General features: G+C 50.3%; 2 protein-coding genes across 4 annotated transcripts in view; one reads left to right on the top strand and one right to left on the bottom strand.

Annotated features, from left to right (window-relative positions):
- MYBBP1A (MYB binding protein 1a) overlaps positions 1-6,912 on the top strand; it is a 50,611-nt gene extending 43,699 nt beyond the window's left edge. The window contains 4 exon segments of the mRNA XM_005494187.4: positions 4,559-4,660; positions 5,669-5,793; positions 6,289-6,752; positions 6,755-6,912. Of these exon segments, the coding sequence (XP_005494244.4) occupies positions 4,559-4,660; positions 5,669-5,793; positions 6,289-6,752; positions 6,755-6,783 (720 nt within the window). The 3' untranslated portion in view covers positions 6,784-6,912.
- Positions 6,913-11,217: 4,305 nt separating this feature from the next.
- Positions 11,218-24,069, bottom strand: part of LOC102065484 (sphingosine-1-phosphate transporter SPNS2) — a 137,132-nt gene continuing 124,280 nt past the window's right edge. For all 3 annotated transcript variants that reach the window (XR_001333201.3, XR_001333200.3, XM_005494186.4), the window contains 2 exons: positions 16,151-16,197; positions 11,218-14,212 (listed from right to left, as the gene is read on the bottom strand). Coding sequence is in view for 1 of the 3 variants with exons in the window: in XM_005494186.4 (XP_005494243.1) it covers positions 16,155-16,197 (43 nt within the window). In the remaining 2 variants the exon portion in view is untranslated. The remainder of the gene's footprint in view (positions 14,213-16,150; positions 16,198-24,069) is intronic.

Genomic DNA, 24,069 nt, shown 5'->3' with positions numbered 1-24,069 from the left:
TGACTTTGGCGCTGGGTGTGCATACGCCCCTTGTGCTGTGTGAATTTCTCACCAAAAGAATAATAAAGCACTGGAATGCTCTTCCCAGGGAGGTGGTGGAATCACCATCTCTGGGTTTCTTTAAAAAAAGACTGGACATGGCACTGGGTGCTGTAGTCTGGGTGAGGTGTTAGGGCATAGGCTGGACTCAGTGATCTTAGACTTCTCTTCCAACCTCATTAATCTGTAATTCTGTCATTCTGTGCTGTGTGATGGTTTCAGGGGAGTTTTGGACTCTGAGCTGTGTGGTTATAACTTCCTGCCAGCTCTCTGTCCTACCTGTGTGACTGAATTACTGCAGATATTCACCTCCTGTGCTCCAACTTGTTTCACACTTTGTGAAGATGGGGAATGCTGTGAAGTGCAGTGTGACATGGAATGAAGGCTGGATCCTGCAGTGGTTGGGATGTGTCCATGTGTGATACAGGAGTGAGGGATGTAATAAACCCCACTGATGGTTAAGATGCTGGCAGTGTGCAGTTCTTGTAGGAATCTGAGAAGCAGAGAGCTCTGGATCCAGGAGTGCCCTCCTCCAGAAACAGCAGAGGCTCTGGAAGCAGCAATCTGACACAGCCAGCCAGACAGAGCCACCTCTGCAGCTGCATCCCCACAGGGTGAGGCAGCAGCTCTGTTGTGTGCTGCCTTGAGGTGAGAGGGGAGTTCCAGCTGTGGAAATTGCCTCCATAGCTTTTCCTTTTGGAAAATGACCTGCCCAGATCTGCTGACAGCTCAGATGTGCAGACATGATTAACCAGCACAGCTATTGCTGAGCTGGAGCTGGAGCTACCCAGTGAAATGGGACTGGCTGTCCTGAAGCAGCAGAGGAAGAAAAGCAGAAAATGGGAGAAAAGCAACATAAATCAGCAAGTGATGGCAGGGTAGCTGTTGGGTGTAAATCATGAGGTCTCTGCTTTTAGTCTGGTGTAATTGGGTTGTGTGACCCTTGGGCTGGCAGTGCTTTCAGAGGCCAGGGAGTTGGATACCTGTGGAACAGCTCATGGCAGAGAATCAAGGAACAGTGGTCGGACAAGTTCTGCTGGGTTTCCCTTTCACTCTCAGCACTGACCTGCAGCATAGCTGGAAGCAAAGCCCTGCTCTGTGCCTCAGTCCTGCTATGTAAAACACATCTTTACCAGCCTTGTGCAAGTGTTTGTGATCTGATCAGCTCTCCCAGGGGTGCTGCAGAGGACTGGAATACAACTTCTCTTTTAAAGGCATGTTTGCCATCTGTTACATAACAGCTTTTGCTTTGATTTTATGGTTGGATGGTGAACATTCCCCAAATAAAATCAGGCTAGGCCTGTAAGATGATTGACCTCTGCAATTGGGGTGGCAGAGCTGATTCCATCTTCAGGGACCTGAGTGAGGGAGCAGAACACTGCATGCAGGCACTGGTTGGTGTCCTATGTAGGAAGTTTTGTAATTACTTGAGATTAAATTATATAAATTCTTGGGAAAGCTGTTTTTGACTTCTGGCCCAGGTCCCATTGAAGGGGCTTTGGTTTCATTCCCTGGGATCCTTTTCTCAGGGTTTCCAGCACTCCCAGCCCAGAGTCAGCTTCTTTTACATAACCAGAGTGGGAATGTTTGTGTTGGTGTCTCATGCTAACACAAATAACACAAATCCCATGGAGGCAAACAATGCACATAACACAAATCCCATGGAAGCAACTGCTCCATTCTGTGCACTCCCTGCTGCTGGAGGAGGAGAATGGAGCAATGCCTAATCAGAGACAGCATCTCCTGGAATGCTAATGGAGTGCTCTGAGTGCTGAGATGAAGATAATGAGATTGGGCTGAGCAGGAATTGGGCTCAGGTCTTTGGGGAGGCTTGGCTGGCTCTGCCCACCCCATACAGAGCTGCTGCTGGTGGTTTTGTGCTTTAGCAGCAAATTTGTTTTACACCCTTGGTAGCAGAAGGGAAAGGGAGGAGGCAAATGTTGAGGATCAGTAGAACTTTACCTGAATCCAGCTTCCTTAAAGCCAGTCCTTCTGGGCTAGAGAAAACTGTACAGTCTGCAGGGATGAATTATCTGCTGCTTCTTTGGCTTCTCCACTCACCCTCCTTGCTCCTTCCTGGTCTTGGAGAGCTGCTTTAAAATGATCCATTTCAGCAGGGAGCTCTTTGTTTGCAGAGCATCTCAATTGTACCAGTTTGCTTCTGGCTATTTATACTGGTGGAAGTGTGCTTGTGTTTCCAGATCCATGCAAAACACAGCTTTAAATAAAGATGTTTAGTCACTAGACCAGTGATGTTTTCCATCTCCAGCTGGGCCAGCCACTCTTTTCTTTCCACATATCTGCATGAATTTGGTTGGGTACCCCCCACTGGATGGATGTCCCAGTTTCCCCAGCACCTGAAAACCTGTGTACTGCTGAAAATCAGCCCCTCAGGTGTTGTTTCAGAGCTACAGAACTTTTCTGTTGACTTCAGTAGGATTTATTTCAAACCCTTCAAAGCATCAGGGCAGCAAGAACAGGCAGAGCCAAACCAGCATGATTTAAATGCACTTGTCCACATCACTCATGTACAGTGAAGAGAGAATGCAATTTATTTTTAACACCTTTTTAATTCTAAAGTGTTTGTATATTGAAAGGATGAAATGACAGTTGACTTCTCTTTGGCTCCATCTCACAGCACTGCCCTGATTCTTCCTGTCCCAAGGAGCTGACAGTCCATGCTGATTTTCTCACACTGTGAACTTGTGCACAACTTAGCAAAATAAGGATTTCAGCCTAATAGTCTCTCTGAAATGTGATCTAACCACAATGAGGAGCATTGGCCTGGCAATATTTTGTTCTTCAAATTACAAAGAAAAAATGTTTAAAGAAAATGTTTATGTAAATCAGTCTTTTTTGTTTATTATTATTTTAATATTAGTGGTAAGCCTAATAAACTGAATGTGCCTGACCCCTGGGGTGTTACATCCTGCATGTAAAGATTATTTTTTTTTCCAATCACACCCCCTGTATTTGTCTCTCTTTTTACCTGGGAGACTTCAGAGCTGTGGAATTGTGTGACCTTGCAGGCTAATGACAGCTCTGGAATAGAGTTGCAGTGCATCTGTCCATATCAGGAGGGAGTAATTAGCAAGTTATTGATAGTCAGATGAAGTTGCAGCTTGAATTCCAGCCAGGCTTTCTAATACAGGGCTTGAGTGGCCCATCCTGGACAGGACATAACTGTATCTTTATTATTTAAAAAAGATGCTCCCAGGGTGGGGAGCCTGTACAGATATAATAATTCTACTTGAAGGCTGCTGGTTTGGCAGACATGTCACCTTGTCTCCCCACTTTCTCTGCTGAAAATGTTCCCTACACTCTTGCTGGGCATCATTATTTTTTCTGTTGTGAGTGTCATTCCTGAAATAATTTGTTTTGGGGAATAAATTTCCTACATCTCTCAGTGTCTGCAAGGATTTTTTATTTTATTTGCCAACTTGAAGCTGATGTAGATGGAGAAGAGTTTGCTGAGTCCTTAAATTGTTATATTCCATCTGGTTGGAATACAGGATCTGTGAGAGAACCATCACACCCCACTGCTGGGTACAGGTTTGGGGCAGGCCCTTCTCAGCCTGGGGAGCTGAGGATGCTGAGCATGGGATGGGCTTTGCCCTTGGCTGTGGTGAAATTCCAAATCCCAAGGAAAGGAGAGCTTGGCCACAAGTGCAGCCTTCTCTGGAGGAACAGGCTGTGATGGGACTGATGCCACTGTCTACTGCAAATCCTGTTTGAAATTAGTGTGATGTGTGGGGGGTTTGCTGTGGTGTGCCCACACAGAAATGGAGTGGGGAGGAAAAGGACCATGTAAGCAGGGATGAAGGACCAGCTGCAGGCAGAGGATCAGTGCCCCTGAGCCACTGGGCTGCCTCTTTGTGGCTATTTTCTGCCTTTTTGTAAATAACTGGCTTTTATTTGACCTGTCTTTGGCATTATTTTCCTCTAGCTAGACTCTCAAAGTCTCAGAAACCCTGCAGCACATAAAGAGAACAAAAAGGAGATTTTTCCCTCAGTTACTTCAGTGAATCTAAGCTTGCCAAGCCCTGTTGCAGGCTGGCACCTGGGATTTCCTGGGCAGAATCTTCCTGGATTTTTGCAGTAATGCTTTATGTGTAAATCCCAGCTCCTGAAGCTGAGAAGCTGTGGTCCATCAGGTGTGTCTGTTGGCAGCTTCTTGGACTTTCCAGGGTGGGGTCAGGGATTATTTTACCTCTTCTTCTCCTGGACAGCATCTCCACTTGTGCTTTAGCCTAGAAGCTGTGGACAGCAGCAAGGTTGTGCTCCTGTAATACTGCTTGCTCTTACTTTGTCCAATTTCCTAATTAAACTGGGTATCAGCAGCTCTCACCAAGTGCCTTCCTGAGCTTTTCCAGAGTTTGGTGGGGTTTGTGCTCCAGAATTACTTTGCTGACAGGTGAACCCTGCCATTCATTCCTTGTTTTCTGCTTTCTCCTGAGAAGTGTGATTTGTTTCCCCATCTAATGTCTGTTTCTTCTCAATCTTCTAATTTAATTTGCAGTGTTTGAAAACACTTGGAAAACCCATCATGAAGGCTGAGAAGGAGAAAGTTGCCAAAAGCTTGGAGCTGTTGAACTTTCTCCTTAAAACTGTGAAAGGGCAGGTGAGTGTGTGACCAGGATGTGACAAATGGATGTTTTCTGAGGGCTTTCCAAATGTCCCACTTGGATTTTGCCATGTGATTGCTGCATCCCACCTCACTTCCTACCAAAAGTACCTCTGGAGGGGATGCCTGGCTGGATCTGGGGGCAGAAGAGCTCTCCTGTCTGCAGGAGTGATCCACAGTCTTCATGAGCTGATCTCCAGAGCAGAATCTGTGCAGTGTTCAGCAAACACTTGTGGCAGCTGCTTTCTTAGCAGCAGAAATGCAGCCTGAGGTACAGTGAGGGTGGGTTTTATCCCAGGGAATTGCTCTTTCCTCTCCACTGAACTCAGAGATCATGATTCCCAAAACCAGACTTAATAGCTTTAAGAGCAGAGGTGAAGGTTTGTTCTGGGGCTTTTTTTTCCCTAATAAAAAATTACTTTTTTGAGCATGCATGGATTTTCTATAGGTGACAAAATATGTTCCTAATGTGGTCTTATTTACTGGAGGAGAACACCACAAGCAGCAGAATTGCTGCAGCCCAGTTTCCTACTGATAAGGCCAGAGCTCAGACCACAGCCTGTTTCTTTGTGAAGACCTAATAGGAAAATGGGTGGAGGAGAGAGATTATTTCCAAGGCTCTTGTAGGAGCTGAACAGCCTTTGGGACAGCCCTTTCTGCCTGGTTTGACTGAGATTATGCAGTGGGTCACAGAAGGGGTGCCAGATATTCAGAAACCAGACTGAACACGGTGCTGCTTTCTCCTGGATGGGTACAGAGCCATTCAAGTGTCTTCTTTTCCCTGCTCAAGCCATGGACAGGAAAGGAGAGCAGACTGAAGGACCCTCCTGTTCTTTTTATGCCACTACAGTTCTGTTAGACTCCTGCCTCTCATGGTGGAAACTCAGGTTTTCAGGCAGACCTGAAGGTGTGGTGTGACCCACCAGACTGAAGTGGTGCAGACAGGCTCCAGGAGGAGCCAGGCAGGATTGGTGATTGCTGCCATTGCCTCTCTTGCCCTTGCAGGAGCTGAGTGTGGAGCTGGCAGAGGTGGAGGAGGTGCTGCTGGCCCTGCAGCAGCTGGAGGACATTGGGAGCTCCCCACGGCTGGACTCCCTCTACTGGAACGTCATGCGCTGGCTCAATCACACGTGCGTGGGGCCCTGCGGGTGTCTGTCTGTCTGTCTGTCTGTCCTGCTGCTCTGCAGGGAGCTGGGGAGGCAAAGGAAGGCAAGGCAGCAACTTCAGGGAGGAGTTTAATGGAGCTCCTTGGTTGGTGGGGCTGAGACCCTCATTAATGCTTGTTTGGAATAATACCAGGCTCGTTGTTCTGTGTGCTTGCAGCTTGGGATTTGTCCTTGATGGGAAGGGTGTACCAGGGGACTGACATGTCTGATGGGAAGGGTGTGACAGGGGACTGGTGCCATGTCTGCTGTCCTGTGCTGCAGAAGACAGCAAAGCCAGGGCCACAGGCAGGCATCACCCACCCCCATGGGTGATCCTCATCCTCACAGCCTTCATCCTCACCCTGTGCTCCCTGCACCTTCCTGGTGCTGCTGCCTGTTCATGGACTGCCTGTCACATGGCTCACGCTGTTCCCTGGCTGTAAATTGAGCTGCTGTTGGTGTTTGGCATTCTCTCTGCAGGAAGCCCAAGAAGGAGAAATCAGCCCCCAAGGCCAGGCAGGGAGAGGAGCCGCTGAGGAGGAAGAAGAAAGGATTCCTGCCAGAGAGCAAGAAACGCAAGAACCGCAAGAAAGGCGTCCAGGAGAACGGGGTGGGAGCAGGGGAGGATGGAGAAGAGGAGAAGCAGCCCCTGGGAACACAAACCCTCAAAAATAAGAAAGGCCTTGTGCCTGGTGCCAGCAAAAAGCACCCAAGCAAGGGGGGCAAGGAGAATGGGGTGGCAAAGGCGGAGGGTGGGGACCTCCCCAATGCTGATGGAGGAGATGCTGTGGCTGACAAGAAGAAGAAGAAAAAGAAGAGAAAAAACAGAAAAAGAAAAGGTGCTGCAGGTGATGAAGCTGAGCAGGTTCCAGCTGCAAAGAAAACCAAGGGGAATGTTGTCCAGGAGATCGAGAAGAAGAAAGACAAAGCCAAAAAAAAAAAAAAGTGAAACAAGCTCCAGTGCTGCAGGAGTAAACTCCATGGACTCAGCCAGGTCTGGCATGGCTAGCATGGCTCAGTAGACTGCTGAAATATCTTTAATATCTATAGTTTTTATACTCTCCATGACTTTTAAATAAACCTTCCATCATGCTGAGCTCTAAAGATGTGGGTCAGGCTTGTGTGAAGGGTTCAGCCTGGAGCACAGAGAGCTTCAGGAGGTTACATTCCCTCCAGGCTATGGGCACTCTCTCTTCTCTGGCAGTGCCAGAATTCTCTCTCCATGATTTCCCAAGGCAGAAGCAAGGTTTGGATTCCTTGGGGAGCTGGGGTGGGTGTGCTGGCACTGCTGAGTTGGTGGTCAAGCCCTGTGGGAGATTCAGAACCCCTAAAGGCTCATTCCTGTCCTGCCCAGGCCCAGCAGTGCTCACAGCTTTTCCAGTGGGGGAGATGCAGCCCCTGAAATGGCTGGGGTTAAATGGGTTTGCACAGGCAAACTCTGGGGTCAGCTATTCCCAGTTTGACCAGCCTGGTATTGTCCATAAATACCATGGTCTGGCTTTTTTTGCCTTTTTGCTGCTGGGTGCTGGAGGGGTCATGGCCCCTGTGGTAGTGCAGGGAATCAATAAATCAGTGAAACAATTGAAATGGTTGATTGATTGGCCACTGTGCCAGGCCTATGTGCAGCCATGCAAGGCACCTGGCACTGCCAGGCCTGCAGCAGGCTGGGAGTGACTGCCTGGAATTGCATCTGCTGATTGATCCCCAGGCTCCTGAATGCTGGGATGCCACCAACCCTTTGGAGAGTGCCAGGAGTACCAGGGCCCAGGTACCCTTCTCCCATGCATTGGGTACCTGGGCCTTGTTGAGAGCTGAGGCTCAGAGTGTTTGAAATGCTGCTCAAGCTGTAGTTGCCAGCAAAGCCTCCCCTGCTCCTCCCCACCTGCCCAGCACCCTGCTCCTGGATCCAGAACGTGGGTCTTGGTGCCTGGCCCTGACTCCTCTCCAGCACCTGATGCTTGGACCTGATGGTCCTGAAGGTCTTTTCCAGCCTGAGTGATTTCTGTGGCTCTCTGGAGGCCTCACTGCTCTCCTCCCTGCTGCAGTTTGGTGCTGGCTCCTGGCAGAAGCTGTTGCTGGGAGCAGGGCTGTGCCTGTTGTGCCTTCAGCTCACCCTGCAGGTGGGTCTGCACCACCAGGCAGAGATGAGGGCACTGGAAATGTCATATTGCTTTTGGAGGGGCTGAGAGAGGAGCTGCAAAGGGCTGGGTGTGCCTGGGACTGTTTATCTGCCTTTGCACTGATTCTCTGTGAAATGGCACAGAGCTCCTGGGGGACAGCAGCACAGATCCCACTGCAGACCCACAGCTGCCCCTTTCCCTGTCCCAGCAGTGATCCCCAGGCTGAGCTGCACATCCAGGGTGTGCTGGCTGCTGTGAGCAGCAGGTGAAGCTGGAGTTTCTGTGCCCAAGTTCAGCAGGGAATCCTCCCTGTGCCTCCCCCACAGCTGCTCCCTCTGCCCTGGGGCAGTCAGGCCTGAGGGGCACTGCCTGGTGCTGCCTTGGAGGGCACAGCCCTTGTGCAGGCTGGATGAGGAGGGGCTGGCAGGCTCTGGGCTCTCCAGGTCAAGATTGGCACAGATTGGGCAGGAGGTGAAGGGCAGCTCTCCCTGTGCCCACCCTGGGTGAGGCTTCCAGCCTCTGAGGGGTTTGCAGGTGGAGATTTGGCTGCAGGTGTCCCCAGGACACTGCAGGAGTTGGCTGATTCCAGCTCTCCATGGTGTCCCCAGGCTTGTCTGGGCAATTCAGGGCTGCACTCACCCTGCTGGACCTTTTCTCCCAAAGCCCTTACTCATGTGGAGGTGGCTGTAGGCTGGAATTGCTGCTGTTGCAGCCTAAAGAAGAGCTGCAAATCTCCATTCCCAGGCAGAAGGTGCTGGCAATCACTGCCAGTCCTGTCTCCAGGAACAAGGGCACCTCTGCTCCCAGTGGGCCTGGGGATTGACCCCATCCCCTGGGGATGCCGCCCTGCCTCTGCCATTTACTGCTGAGAGCTGCTTCATTGCCTCGTTCAAACCTCAATCCCAGCTAAGCCCCTCCAGCTGTCCCCAGCGATGACTTTTCATGTATTATGCAAATGCAGCACACAGCAGGCCAGCAGGTCAGGCTGTCCCTGGTTTAATGATCCACAGGGGCTCCAAAGGGGACAAGGGGCTTCAGATCTGTAATGTCTCACTAATGATTTCCTTCTTTGTGCTTGTTATGTAGGACATGCTGGGATTTTGTGCCTCTGCTGTGTGGAACCAGAGGAGGAACAGCAGGCAGGTGGGAGCAAGAGTGAGCTGGAGCAGAGGGCTCTGTCCAGGGAATCCTCCCTGCCTGCAGAGAGAGCAGCTGTGGCACCCAGAGCCTCCATGCTGAGGCCACAGGGGCTGGCTGAGCTCTGGGATTCCTGCCAGGGCCACTGCAGAGAGGAGCTGGTGTGGATCAGTGTCACTGTCACTGTGGGAAGGGCAGGGCACGGGGCCAGAGCTGTGCCAGCTGCTGTCCTGACACAGGGATGGGCACTGGGCACTGCCAGCTGTTCTGTGTCCATGGGTGTGCTCAGCCTCCAGGAGTGGCAGAGTGGGCAAGGGGAAAAGGGACAGGAGAGCTGCAGGGCACAGTGCCAGTCATGGTGCCCCCTTTTGCCAATTAAATTACCTGAGTTTGGGCTGGCTTTGCTGCACTGCTTATAGAATGCAGTCACTAATCCAGCAAGTCAAATTGTGCTTCACCAGCACTTATTTGGGCTTTTTAATAATCACAAAGGTTTTGTTTTACTTGATTTCAGGTCCTGTTGCTTGACCATGTGGGCTGAGATGCCTGAGCATGCTCTGATTTAATGAAGCCTTTTCTCCTCAGCTGCCCTGGGCTCAGAGCTCAGAGCTCTGTGGCTCATCTGGGTGCAGAACAGCTCCAGGCCCTGGGCTCTGAGCTCAGGGGAGGGTGCAGTGCTGGAGAATGGCCAAAGGCATGGGATAAACCCAGGGAGTCCTGTGAGGGTGGGCAGGCCCTGGCACAGGCGCCCAGAGCAGCTGTGGCTGCCCCTGCATCCCTGGCAGTGCCCAAGGCCAGGCTGGGCAGGGCTGGGAGCAGCCTGGGATAGGGAAAGGTTCCCTGCCATGGTAAGGGGGTGGAATTAATTGGTTTGTATGGTCCTTCCAGCCCCAAACCATTCCATGATTCTATGATTTCTGATGTAATATCCTGAGAGATTTTGCCAGGCACTCTGGGCAATGGGTGCAGTGTAGGAGTTGCTCAGGAGAGGTTGCCATGCAATCAGCACCTCTTGTACAGTGTGATAAATGTAAAAATGCACCAGGGCCACCAGGGCACTGCAGCACACAGAACACACAGAGAGGGTCAGGGCAGCACCCTGTGCCAGCCATGGGGCTGCTGTTTGTCACACCCTGAGACAGCTCTGCAGGCACTGAGGGGTTTGGGAGGGTTTGTGAGGCAGGGATGGGGAGTGAGCAAACGTGTGGGGGCACACACATAACACACACACACACACACACACACACACACACACATAACACACACACACACATAGCACACACACACACCTAACACACACACACATAACAAACACACACACAACACACATAACACACACACACACACACATCACACACACGCACACACACACGGGTATGGCCCTGATCCAAACCCAGTGTGCACAGCACACTCTTCTTAGCAGCAGTTGATGGATGGAAGCTAAAGCTGCTGAGCTTCAAAGCTGATCTATCTGCTGGAACATCAGAATTTGGAAAATTATTCTTAATCAAGTCATTTACAAGAATGATTAAGCTGAAAGCCCTGAGAAGCACTGACAAAAGCCATCAGGGATGGGTGTTTTAAGTGACAGAGCCTTTGCTTTTGTGGTCTCCTGGCTTGGACCTGCTCTGAAGGGAGGCCCTGCTGTGGGAGGCTCTCCCAGCTGGTCAGGGGAGCCTCAGACACCTTTGAGTGTCACAGCAGCCCGAGGCTGAGCTGCTCCCCGTGCAGCAGGACCAGCCCCTTCTCTTTACCCTGTGAGCTCGGTGGGCATGGCTGCTCTGGGATCACTGGGGAAGGGCAGCCTTGACTGTGGGACCACCTGGGCATCATTTCCTGCCTTCCTGAGCGCCCAGCCCATGAGCACCAGCTCATTTCCATCAGTCCATCAGCCAGCTCCTCTGTTGTGCAGTGAGGGGCTGAGTGGGGCTGGAGGGGACCCCACCTCTGCCAGGCCCACACTGACCCCTTCCCCCAGCTCTGGGGAACGGGAGGCTGAAATCCACCACCCTCCCTGCTCCTGGTGTTATTTCTCCACAAACCCAGGCAGGCTGGTGTCCAGGGAAGTTCTTGGCAGCCCTGGAGCTTGGAGCATCCTCATCCCAGGGACCACAGCCAAGAGGTGACACAAGAAAAGGAGCCAGGGGTTACATTTTAAATACTTTTATTTCTTAATTTACATAAAGGTATATATTTGGCTTATCTTTTTTTTTTATACTCTGAGATTCACAATCAATTGCTCTTAAAAAATAAAATAGTCATTTGCTTCTGAAAGAAATCAGAAAACTATTTTATACTCCTCCCTTGTATAACAAGAAAATACACTAATACTCCCATACATCACGTAGTAAAAGTGATTGTAAGTGCTGGTTTGCCAGACAATAAAGCCAATGGAGAAGAGAAGAAGCATCTGGGGTGGAGCTTGGGAGAACTCTGCTTCCCAGAGCACAGCCAGACATTTTTGGGGACATTTTTGGGGTTCAGTCACCCTGACTGTAAGGGGAGAGGCTCCTGGGGCCACCCAGACCTGCTCTGGGGTGGTGGCAGCAGGAGCCCCTTGGGGTGGCACTTCTGGGTCATTCTCTTGCTGCTCTGGGCAGGTGCCACTGCCTCAGTGTGCCACCCTGTACAATCCACCCAAGTGCCAGTGCAGGATCAGCTGGGGGGGGTTCATGCTTCAAACAAATCCCCTTTATGGAGTGGGGTAGGAGAAAACCCTCATGATTAACTGAGGGGAGCTGGAGCCTCCCTGGTGCCCCTGGACACTGCACAGGCCCTGCTGAATGCAGCAAGGACCTGAAGAGCCTGAGCCTCTCTGTCTCAGCCTGGAACATGTGGGAGCAGGGATTCAGGGATCCCTTGGTGAAGGCAGGACTCATTCTCACTCCTTTGTTTGCTCCCTTCCCTCTGTCCTTGTTTAAACAGAATCCACAGCATTTCCTTCATGTGCACAAAGGATAAAAGCAGCAGGGACTGGAGCCTGTCACAAACAAGGATTGCCAGTGACATTACAGAACACTTCAGTTCCCTTTTCATTGCTGACTCCTGAGAATTAAGTTTAAGGAGACTTCCTAATCTCTGAACCTTAGCAGAAATGTTCCATTTTGTTGACAATAAATGCTACACAACAGAGAGCCTATCAGAAAAGCAATTTAGAAAATGTGGTTAATCTTCTTTGGTCTCTGAGATGAAATGACTGATTGTTGGGTTGCTTTTTGTTTCCTTTTAAACAGCTTAAAAAGGAATTTCTTAATGGGAATCAGAAATTCATGTGCCTTTAAAGCCAAGTGTTTGGCTCCCAGACTAGAGCTGCTGTGTTTCCCCTCTGAGTGTAAATAGTGGCACGAGGTAGGAAGTGAAGCATTGTTGGGATTTGCTTTGCTTTGTTGTTTCTAGCACCTGCTTGCTCAGGCACTAGAGAACACTTCTGGCTCTGGTTCTTTAGCCAACTCCTGGAGCTCTTGTTCAGGAATTGCAGGTGACAGAACCCTTGCAGAGGAGTCCTTGAGCTCTGGGAGGAGGGAGGGCTCAGGGGATCACAGGAATCCCCAGCCTGGCAGGGATTTGCCATGGGGTGAGCACCTGGCACTGGAACCATCTCTGCTGCAGAGCTGTGCTGCAGCTCCCAGCACATCCTGGCAGGGAAAGGGAGACAAACCCAGGTTTGCTAACAGCACCCTGCTGTGCCTGAGAGGCCTTATGGCACAGCCAGGACAGCAGCTCCAGCCCTAACTCACATCTGGTTCTGCTCTGACATTTCCTGAGCTCATTTATTCCTCCCAAGTGCCCTTCCTGTGGCAGCCTGGCCCTCTCCAGGACCTGTGCTCCCCTTGCTCCCCACCCAGCTGACACAGCACAGCTTTGGCTCAAGGCTCCATGGGATGGCACCACGACAGCTCCTGCATTAGAGCCCAACCCAGTTCAGCTCTGGCCTTGTCTGACAGCTCTCAAAGGCACCTGTGCACAGCTACAGGTACAGGTACAGGTACAGCTACAGCTACAGGTACAGGTACAGGTACAGCTACAGGTACAGGTACAGGTACAGGTACAGGTACAGGTACAGGCACAGGTACAGGTACAGGTACAGGCACACCCCAGTGCCAGCTCAGGCTGGGTGGGCAGGAACCAAGCACTGCTCTGAAGGCAGTGCCAGCCTCCTGCTCTGGGATATTGGCAGGGAGAATTAGCATTGACAGTCTGATATGGTATCATGTAAACAAAGCACGAGGTCACTGGCACAGCAGTATTGCACTCCCAGGCCCAAGGTGCAGCCATTCAGCCAGCTGGATTTTGGTATTTTAAAAGCCTGTGAACCTCCTAGGAAGGCTGAATTTAGCATATGGAAAACTCTAGAGCCTGTAGGGATTTCTGTCCAACGTTCTTCTGGGCCTTTCTGTGACAACCACCAGCACACCCAGTGCAGTGAAACTCTCTCCTCTGTCCCACTGCTCAGTCTCAGTGACAGGTGGGGCAGCCACTGGAAGTTTTCCTGTGGTGCCCTTGCAGGCCCTGGCACCTGGGCACTGAGAGGAGGAGAGCTGTGGACGTTATTCATGTCTGCTATGGTTGCACAGGCAGCTCCAGATTTCAAATGTTTAAATAAAAAATTTATCTAAGTATATATATATATATATCTCATCTAATGTCTCCAGCAGATATAAAGCATCTTATATTTAAATAAAAAATAATAATCTGAATCAAGCCTTCAGTGTCAAAGAAAAGGTGATGTACAGAACAGGTCCTCAACTAGTGCAGTCTGTGGGAGTGGGAGTGCTGGCAGAGCAGCAGCATTCCATAGGACACCAGCTGCCCCACAAACAATGTGGACTTCATTGGCTACAACTAAAACCATTTACACAATCTACAGTTGCTCACTTGGGCAGCTTTCTCTGGGTCCAGTGGACAATTGGTGTCCATGCTCAGGGGACCCCTGAATGTCCTTGTGTTCCAGAAGTTTCCACGTTCCCGGCTGCCCTGCTCATCTCCTGGTGCCTGACCCTGCAGGCTGGAGAGAGGGATGGATTTGGTGGGAGACCCCCTCTGTGATGTGGAGCTGAAGGATCCACTGACACCCAGCACAGGAGGGTTCCAGGTTGGGATTGGTGTGGTGGGAGCAGGAGTCCACGTGTCCTGGCCTTCACTGGCAGCTGCAAACAGGGAACAAGGAGTTACTGGGGAAGCTGCAGGGATGGATTGCTGGGGGCCAGCCAAGAGACTGTGCTGGTTTGAGAAGGAAGTGAGATTTGTTGGAGGCTGTGGTCAAACCAATGGGTGCTCACATTTGAATATTGGCACCTGGTGTGGTCACTGAGGACATGGAGACACCTCTGAGAACACAGGGGGTTAAAAGCAGAGAACTCCCAGGGGAACTCTCTCTTGGTTCTGGTCATGAAAGAGGCCAGACTCTTTCAATTCTAAGTTAATAAAGTTCTTTTCTTTATTCCTAAGCTGGAGCCTGCCTTGCTCCATTTCTGGTCACACCTCACAGCAGACATTAAGGAGAATATATTTTCATGGGTGCACTGGCATTGCACTGTGTCACACCATGACAGAGACCCCCGGTGTCTGTGCAAGCAGGGGTTGGCACAGCCTGCTGGGGATGTGCTGAAGCCATGTGGAATGGAACAGAGGCACTGTGACCCTGGCCCAGCCCCTGCAGGAGGTGACCACAGCAGTGTGTCCTGTGCAGGCACAACTGCCCCTGCTGTGGGCTGAGGCAGCCCAGGACAGGCTCCATTCTTGCAGACTGCTTTTGACCCCCTCAGTTTACTGAAGAGGGGCTGCCTTGTGCCTTAAATTGTCATTTTAGAAACAGCTGTCCCCTGGAGGGCCCAGCTCAGGTGCTGCTGGCACGGCAGGGCAGGCACTGCCTGTGCCCATGTGGCCTCAGGGCCACGTCAGCACCTCTGCCCACTGCTGAGGTTCCTCTGTGTGGCCTCTGCAGCAGCCACTGCTGTCCCACATAATGGGGCAAGGATAACCAGTCCTCTCACTGCAGGATTTCCTGTGAGAGGGCCTGGGCTCCATGTTATGCAAGAAATTGCCCCGACCTTAAAAATTAGTGGCTGCTGGATTACAGGAAAATTCTCCTATGATAGTGCCCTGGTTTCTTTCAAGCTGTATAAAATTGGACCAAAAAAGAGGGAAGTGCAGTGAAAAACCTTGGTGTGCCCAGGACACAGGCAGTGTGGTTTGTAAGCCACTGGTCTATAAGGCAAGTTTCAGTAACAGCACCAAGGATTTCCTCCCAGATTTGTTGATGGCATTTTTTAAAAAAACCCTCCAACTTTATCCAAAAGCTACTGTTAGTGAATCCAGAGCCTGCAAACTCCAGGCAGCCCCATGCCCAAATCCACTCCCCTCTGTGGAAATACCACATCTGCTGTGCTAGAGATTGCATGAAATCTTTTCCCTCAAAAGGCCATTCTGAAGTGTCTTATTGAGTTCTGATTAGTCTGTCAATGCATTTAATTTATGGGAAAGAAATCTCCTCTTCAAAAACTTGCTTTAATGAATTTTGGCTGCAGTGAAATGCTGGGAAGTGTTTATCACTTGTGGCAGCTCCAGGCAGCAGCGCCGTGGCTCTGGGGGAGCGATAAGGGCAGCAGGAACACAAGGGACAGGGTGGGCAGCAGGGAGGGGACAGGCCCTGGTCCCTCTGGCTCAGAGGTGTCACCCTGGGCTGCAGAGGGGACAGGGTCAGGTGCTGCCTGAAACACTTTCTGCACAAAACCTGGACTGTGCCAGAAATGGTGGTTTGGTAGCAGCCCCTGTTTGACGCCCAGCAGGGCAGCAGGAGGTTTTGTGAACACCAAAAGGTTTTCAGTTCTGGCCTGGGACAGTCACACTGGTCAAGGGACATGGGTAATGTGGGCTTTTCTGCTCAAAGAAGGGAACACCAGGTTCTGGAAGCAACTCGATACCCCAAAGGACACTCGAGCTGACCCCCGGCTTCCCTGGTCTTGATTTGCTCTGCTTTGGGCTGGGGGTGGCAAAGGTGCAAACCAGAGCTGGCTAAGGAAACTTCTCTGCAATTGATAAGAGATGGGCTGGCAGGGGTTTGTAGCTTGGTTTGGGTCACTCACCGTCTCAGACTTTCACAGAGGCTGGTGGCATCACAAGCTGATTCACCCTGGTGGAGAGAAAACAGAAGTGTTGTGTGAGAGCTGCATTTAGCAAAGAAATGGATTCCTAATAACATACCAGCCTGGTAGATCCAGGTTTTGGTTGTTTAACAGTGTCTAAAGAAGAGGGACATTAAAAACTGTCCTGTACAATGGTATGAAGCTGAAACCTTGTCACACAGGGGTGCCTGGCAGCAGTGCTGACAATGGCTGGAATGTGCCAAATAACACTGCTGGCACCGACTGACAAGGATTTGGGAAGGTCCCAGAGGCATCCAGGTAGCTACGATTTCCCTAAGCCAACACAAGATTGCACAGTGGCTGTTAGTGTCCTTCAGCCTGACAGCACAGATGTAAACAGTCATCACTGATAAAAATTAAGGAAAATTGAGTTGTCTTTCAGTTTGCAGCTCCCGAAGTCCTGCTGCTGTTCCAGGCACTGCTCTGGGTGATGGGCAGCGTGTGGCAGGGACAGCTGTGGCACCAGGCAGGAGCTGTCCTGCAGGACGGTGAGGGGATTGCTCCTGTCTGCTCTGAGGGACACAGGGACAGCAGCAATGCTCCTGCCAAGGCCATCCCTCACCCCTGCTGCTTGTCCTTGCAGAACATGCCCTGGAAAATCCAACCTTCCTCAGCAGCAGCTCCTCTGCCATCCCCTCCCATGCTGTTCTTGTTACTGCCTTTGACAGTGACACACAGCAGGGACCGTGTGAACTGTCAGAGGTGACATCCTCACACTCCAAAGCCTTTGGACCTCAGTGGGAACACCTGGATTCTCACAACACTGAGGAACCCCCAGCACACCCACAGAGCTGCCCTGACGTGGCTGTGGGAGTGCTTTACCCGAGGGCTCTCTGCCTCTACTTGGGCAGCAGCAGCATAAACAAATCTGAGTTACAAAGGGAGAGTCTCCACCTACCAGTGCAGGTTGGCTGTGCTGGTGTTGGGGTTTAGGACTTTTCTTTCTGTTTATTTCTCTAAAAGAATTTTCTGCTATATGTGTTGCTAGGAGACAATAACAACCAGGTATTTCAGAGAGGCAAAAGAAGTGGCCACAGCTCAGGGGAGGGCTCCAGCTGGCTGCTCCCTCTTTTTACCTGGGGGTTCTCTGGGAAAGGCAGAGATAATGGGAGAACTGGGCTGGGGAAAAAACCCAAGGGGCTGGGGCAGCTGCTGCCTCTCTTGCTCTTCAGAGGAGGAGGAGGAGGAGGAGCTGGCCCGAGTTTCTTCCTACAAGTCCCATTCTTGGTAACCCCAGTGTACTGGAGATCACATTGTATTGAGCATTGGAATTGTGTAGAGTACATCAGAGAAAACAATCTGGGCATGCTACAGCCAAATTCTGAAGTATGAAGCAAGCTATGGAATGTCACAAAACTATCAGAAACTCCAGAGGTTTGAGTGAGCCATAATGTTTGAAAGTCCTGTCCCTTGGCACATCATTCCATGTTCTTAGAGGACACAGAATCTATACAAATAAAGTCAGTTTTGCCATGACTTTGTCATGGACCTGCATTGCTGACACAACTGGAAATAGACACAACTTTCCTGCTTGAATAACAGCTCAGCCTCCTATGGGATAAAATGTACCACCCTTTTATTTTAACACATTTCTCTCAAGTTCTGCTTTATCTCTGTTTCACAGATGGGAACAGAGGCCTGCAGGGGCTAATCCTGAAATGTTTTTTGAAGATTTGATGGGAAATTAGACTGCACGTGACTTGTGAACCTGCTGGGGAGAGAAATGACTTTCAGGGATCACACAGGAAGCTGCTGGACAGGAGAGAGAACTGAAACAGTTCCAAATTTGGGACAGTGCCTCCTCAGTCCCTCTGAAGCCCCATGATGCAGACAGTGGTCACTGCCATGGCAGTGGGGCTCAGTTCATGGGTCAGGTGGGATTTTGTTTACTTTTCTTAAAGCAAATCTACAAATAATAAATTTTAAACTCTCTTAGGTGGCAAAATGTAGTACATGGGCTTAAAATAACAAGGCTCAAGAGCATCTAAATCCCTCATTAAGTACCACTTGCCTTTCTAATAACGATAATCCCACACTGAATGGATCACTGAGCATTGGCTCCCAAATTGTTCTGTTTGCTCTGCAGTGTTTTTTTAAGATTATGAATGTTTTCATTCCTTGAAGAGAGTAGGGTGGGAACCAGTCTGTTATTTCAGGAGGAGGAAACTCACCCAAACTGCCTTTCAAGAACAGAAGCTGCACAACTTTTTTGGGTTTTTTTTTTAGGGACTCCTCTAGCAGTTAAAAATGTGGCTGATTCTCTCTAACTCCATCACTTCCTCTCCTGTCAAACCTAAATATTTCTCCTAGATCCTATCAAGTCATTTCCATGTACTGTGACAGCACCTATAATTCTGAAGTATTTATAAGACTGTCTGTTTAATATTAAACTACATGCTCTAGAGCTGTTAAATATTTATGCCATGTAAAATGGATCTAATTTCACTGCACCTCGGCCGCTTAGAGACTGGCAAGAGGACAAGACAGCCAATTTAAGATAACAGATGACTGGCCAGGATCTTTTACAGGTCAGCCATGCTCTATTTTAGCAACTGGGCAGGATTATTCTCCAGGTGCCTTCCAGCCTTGCTGGTCCCCAGGCCAGCAGCTGATGCAGATTGCAGGCTGTAGTGCAGCCAGCCCTGCTGGGCACTCCCAGGGGTTTGAAGGGATTCCTGCTGCCTCCAACCAGAGCAGGAGCCTTGTGCTCCTCCTGGGCAGCAAGGGCAGAGCCCGCTGGCCCTGCTCACTCTGAGGGCACTGTGGGGTGTGTGTGTGGCTCCTGCTGAGCTCCAGGGATGTGTCACCTCTGTCCCTGAGCTCCAGGCAGGAGGACACACCTCAGTGTGCCGTGCCCAAGGGTCCAAGAGAGGCTTTTGGGAATGCTGCCAGCCTGGGTCATGTCAACTTTCATGCCTAAGTGAAACACCACCTGTGTTTCAGGATCCTGCAGCTTTCCCAAAGCTCAGTTTTCTTGCAATCTACACAAGCCAGATTCTGGCTTTTGTATCTGAGAAGCACATTAGGAAATGTTGTCCTGGTTTTTACAGCCTGCTGTACTTAACATCACTTAATTTTTACAACCAACAATAAAACGCTCCGGTAGGGTCCTTCTAGCCTGAAAATAAATCAGTTTTTGAGTTATTGAGCAGGAGTTTTTTAGTGTTGAGTTGTTGAGCTGGACCTCATTCAGCAGACAGAAGTACAGGGGCTACAGGGGCAGCTGGACCACTGGACTTGGCAGCAATTCCTGCCAGTGATTAAGGATCCTTGTCCTTAATTTCAGTGGAAAGAATTGTGTGTTTCTATTGCAATGTGCCATCAATGCCTGTTTGAAGCAGTGCTTTAGGAAGGGACACAGGGGACCAGTCACTAATGGCAGCCCCCAGCAGATTCCTCCTGTCTGAACTTCCTCATATGTTAAAAACAGGAGGTTAAAAACATCTCCAAAAGGCCTTGTAAACACATTAAAACATGAAATTTTAGGTGATGAAAAGTTCATGGCCAGACATCCTTGAAAGGCAAGGAGACTTTATGGCCTTCATCTATGAAAACCAAATCTATTTTCAAATGCAGCCAGTTAAAGGGTGGTTTTTGCATCAGAGCAGCATCACCCTCCAGCTGTGCCTCAGGGATGATGAGCAGCCCGGCCAGATGCAGCAGGCTGAAATTCCAGCCACTGAAACAGCAGCATTCAGAGCTGCTGCTGCTGCCTGAGACTGGAAAGGAAAACAGAGGCCAAGGATGGTCACTGGTAGCTCCACACCTGCTGTAACAGTGAATTTTAACTGATCCATGAACACAGAAGGGACTTGCACTGCTGCTGCTGCTGTCACCAATTCCTGCAGATAACTGCTGAAAGAGTTATGGAATAGGAGAGCTGGAGCAGCCCCTGGAACAACCAAAGCCACAGCTGTTCTCTCCCTGTTTTCCTCACTGCAGAAGCCAAAACAAACCAGAGATCTCTCAGCTGACTCTGCGACACCCTGAGTGCAAACACTGGTGCCAGTCCTGCCCCACCTTTCCACCAGACACTGCAGGAGGAGCAAACCCAGCAGGGTGGACACTCCAGTTCCAGTGTGTACCCCCTGTGCCCCTCATTAGAGTTTTGGTAACAGTGCAGCAGGTACTGGGTTAGCCAGTGCTGCCTGCAGTAGCTGAGCACAGTTCCCATTTTCACCTGCAGCTGGAAGGAGATGGATTTGGCTCCCTGCTCCACAGCAGCTCCCCTGGGATGCTGAACAAGCTGCCACAGCCTCCAATCCTCCCCAGAAAAGCTGCAGAACACGAACCCTCACTCTGAGCTGGTACCTTCAGCAAGAACAGCAGCATCAAGGATTGCCCCCAGAGAGCAGCTCCTGCTCTGACTGACCTCAGGCTGGTCTGAGGGTGAAGTCAGGAGTTCTGGGACAAGATGTGATTGGGAACATGAATTCCTGCAGAACTTCAGGCTGCAAGCAGGCTGGAGCTGGGAACAAGGCACAAGGACAGGATGGCACTGTTAAAAATAGTCCAAGCTCTGAGCTTCCTGATGCATCTGACAGGTTATCCAGCCTGCAGGAACGGGCTGTTGATGGAGCTGAGGTCAGTTTGCTGCAGGAAAAGGATGCTGAGAGAACTCTAACAAAATTCAGGCAACAATCTGGCCCAGGAGGGGTTTGCTTTGGAGCAGGAGCAGTGCTCAGTGTGGCTGCTGTGTTTGTGCCCTCAGTCCCAGCCAGGGGCTCTGTGCTCTCCATCCCAGACTCACACAGGAGCTGGCTGTGCCCTGCCCTTCCCTCTGCTCTGCTCTGGCACTGGCACTCACAGCTCTCTCTCTGCTGGGGACAGAGCTCCTCCAGCTGCACTGAAGAAATGAACTGGCTCAAATCCCCTTTTCTTCCTGCATGTCAGTGGGTTTAGTAAACAAAATATGATAATCATGTACAGCAAATATGTTTTCCCCTCTATTTGGTTCAGCCCCTCAAAGCTGCACAGACTGTCAGTATTTTCCATCTGTTCATTTAATCCAGGTGCAGATTTGTCTGCAGAGGCAGAAACATGGGTCAGCTTCATTTTTTCCTCTTTCACACATCTTTACTGTGGAGAAAACTGGCATAAAGGAAAAATCAATAACCTTTCCTGCTATTTTTCCAGGCAGCAGAACAGATGTGAAGATGAGCAGTTTACAGCAGCAATCAGGGTCCCAAGGACCTGGAAGGAAATGAGCTCCAGGGCTCACCAATCTATGGGGGCTCTCTGCCACAGACCCCTGAAATCTGTGGGTCTTGGAACTTTGTGCCTGAGTCTGTCTCTGGAAGGATAATTCTGCCAGATATTGATGGGCTCAGAATTGAGGTGGAGGGTTTTAGTGCCACGGAAGATGTGTGTAACAACATGCAATTATGTCCTCTGAAATAATGGAGAAAAGAGGCAGTGGAGTGCCTCACTTTTGATTGAATGATTGGATGGCAAGGGGGAGAAAACATGACATAAAAAGCAGATAAGAACGAATTAAATCTTAAAATAGAAAATCCTGTAGAACGTCCTGATGGCACTTGATTAAAAACATACTTCTTATCCTCCAAAATAACTGCTCGTGCTGCAGCTCTGCACCAACCTCCGAGCTACCAGGTGTGGGAAATAACAGAACCATGGAAGGGGTTGGGGTGAAAGGGACCTTGAAGATCCTCTCATCCAACCCTTGCCATGGGCAGGGACACATTCCAGCACACCAGGCTGCTCCAAGCCCTGTCCAAGCTGGCCTGGAGGCCTCAAGGAAACATCCATCCATTCCACTCCACTGTAACCGTTCTGGCAATCCCCATTTTGGCAGAAACTTTGGGAATCACCAAGCCAGAGCACTTAAGACACTCCTTACTGAATCACTGGAGATAACACTCCAACAGTTTGTCCCTGTTTCTCTAAAAGATGTCACTCAGCCTGTGCTGGCTTTGGCTGGAGTAGATTTAATTGAATTTTCCTCCCAGTGTCTGGAGTGGGGCTGTGTTTTGGATTTGTGCTGAACATGGGTGATTATACAGAGATGTTTTTGTTATTCCTGAACAGGGCTTGCATGGATCCAAGGCCTTTTCTGCTCCTTGTCCTGCCATGCTGGTGAGGAATTGGGTGTCCACGGGAGGAGATAGAGCCAGGACAGGAAGCCCAAACTGATATTCCACACCCTGTGACTCTGTGCTCAGCATATAAAGTGGGGGAAGAAGGAGGAAGGGAGCTGTTTGGAGTGAAGGTGTTTGTCCTTCATGTAATTTGTGTGTAAAGGGGCCCTGCCCTCCTGGGGGATGGCTGAACACCCACCTGCCATGGCAAGTGGGGAGCGAATTCCTTGGGTTGTTTGGCTTTGTTGGCTGTGGTGCAGCTTTTGCTTTCCCTATTAAACTGGACTCAACCCACAGGTTTTCCACCTCTCAGCCTTCCAATTCTCCCAATGCTCTGGAGTGGCTGTGAGGGGTTAAAGCCTGGCCCAGGTCAAGGACCCAACCACAGTAAATGGCTCTAACACAGCCACAGGGACAGGATCTGCCTGGCAGACTGCTGCACAAGGAGAGGTCACTGCTGCTCATAAAAACCAACTCCTTTGCAAAATGCTCTGCCATCAGGAACCAGCAAGGCTGAATTTTTCATGATTCCTTCCATTTCCTTGTGTCAGAGATTGTTTCTTGCTTGGAAGGCTGCTGCCTTCTGCTCAGAGCTCCAGTCACCTGCGTGGGATCTGATCAGATTTTGTCTCTGTGCCAGGGCAGCCTTAGCAAAGGATCTGTCTCAGTGAGAACTTAAAATCTCCTCCTGCATGGCAAAGTCCCTCTGTGCCAAGAATTCTCCTTTGCCATGCCAGTGCCAACTGACTGCTGGGTCCATTGGTAGCAGATGATTTCAGTGTCCTGTGGGAAGGTGCCTCCAGTCCTGATTTACAGCTCATGAGCACTGCAGGGACAACCTCTGAATTCCTGGGGCTCACAGCACAGAATCAGCAGCCAAGACAGCAGGAGGACTCCCACACAGTTCTTGATCTGGAGCTCCTGGAAAAGTGAGCTTTGGCTTCCCTACAGCATGAGGCACGTGGGGAAGTTCCATTCCTGCTGTGGGAGAGCACTGAGTAGCTGGGAATAGTGCAGGGATATTGTTTCCTTTCTGTGGCACAGGGGATGAACCTGGGAAGGTCAGTCTGGTGGGGAATGGGTGTTGGGAATTTAGCTGCTAGAAAATGGAAAAGTACAAAACCATGGCTAATTCCAAGTCCTGCACCTGTGCTGATAGCAGTGTCCTTGGGCCTAGCTGTGGTATAATAACAAACAGTGAAAGAGACATGAGAAAAGAGAGTGTAACCCCTAAGAAATGAGGATGAGTTAATGCTATAGTTTAACCAATAGATTGCTTGGCTTACAGAATATTCATAAGCTTATTATTTGCTGTATAAGTGTTTGATACTTTCTTCAATAAACTGGGCCTGAAGGACCTGAGGGACCGGGACCGGACCTGAGGGGCCTGTGATGAACCAACTGGTGTCCTGGTCCCCTTCCTTTGACAAATGGGTGGTTTGGAGAACCCAGAGCTCTGCCTGCAGCCCCTTCCACAGCTCAGGGGTTCCCAGAGCAGCAGCAGCTCCCCCATCCTTCTGCTGGGCTAAAGCAAAGCTCCTGCTGCCAACGTGAACTCTGACAGAGCATTGCAAACCCCCTGTCAGGAGCACAGCTGAGCTCAGACTGCCTGTGAGAACCCACAGTGGCCTTTGCCACCTCCCTGCCTGACCTGCAGGAAATCCACAGGCCGGCTGAAGTGGCACAACAAATCAGCAATTGCTCTGTATGAGAATATTTTCCATCTGCATGACACCAGCAGCTCCCAACTGCAGCAGCATT

This window comes from Zonotrichia albicollis, chromosome 22, assembly GCF_047830755.1.
Source record: "Zonotrichia albicollis isolate bZonAlb1 chromosome 22, bZonAlb1.hap1, whole genome shotgun sequence".
Lineage (NCBI taxonomy): Eukaryota > Metazoa > Chordata > Aves > Passeriformes > Passerellidae > Zonotrichia > Zonotrichia albicollis.
This window is presented reverse-complemented; position numbering and strand designations above follow the sequence as displayed.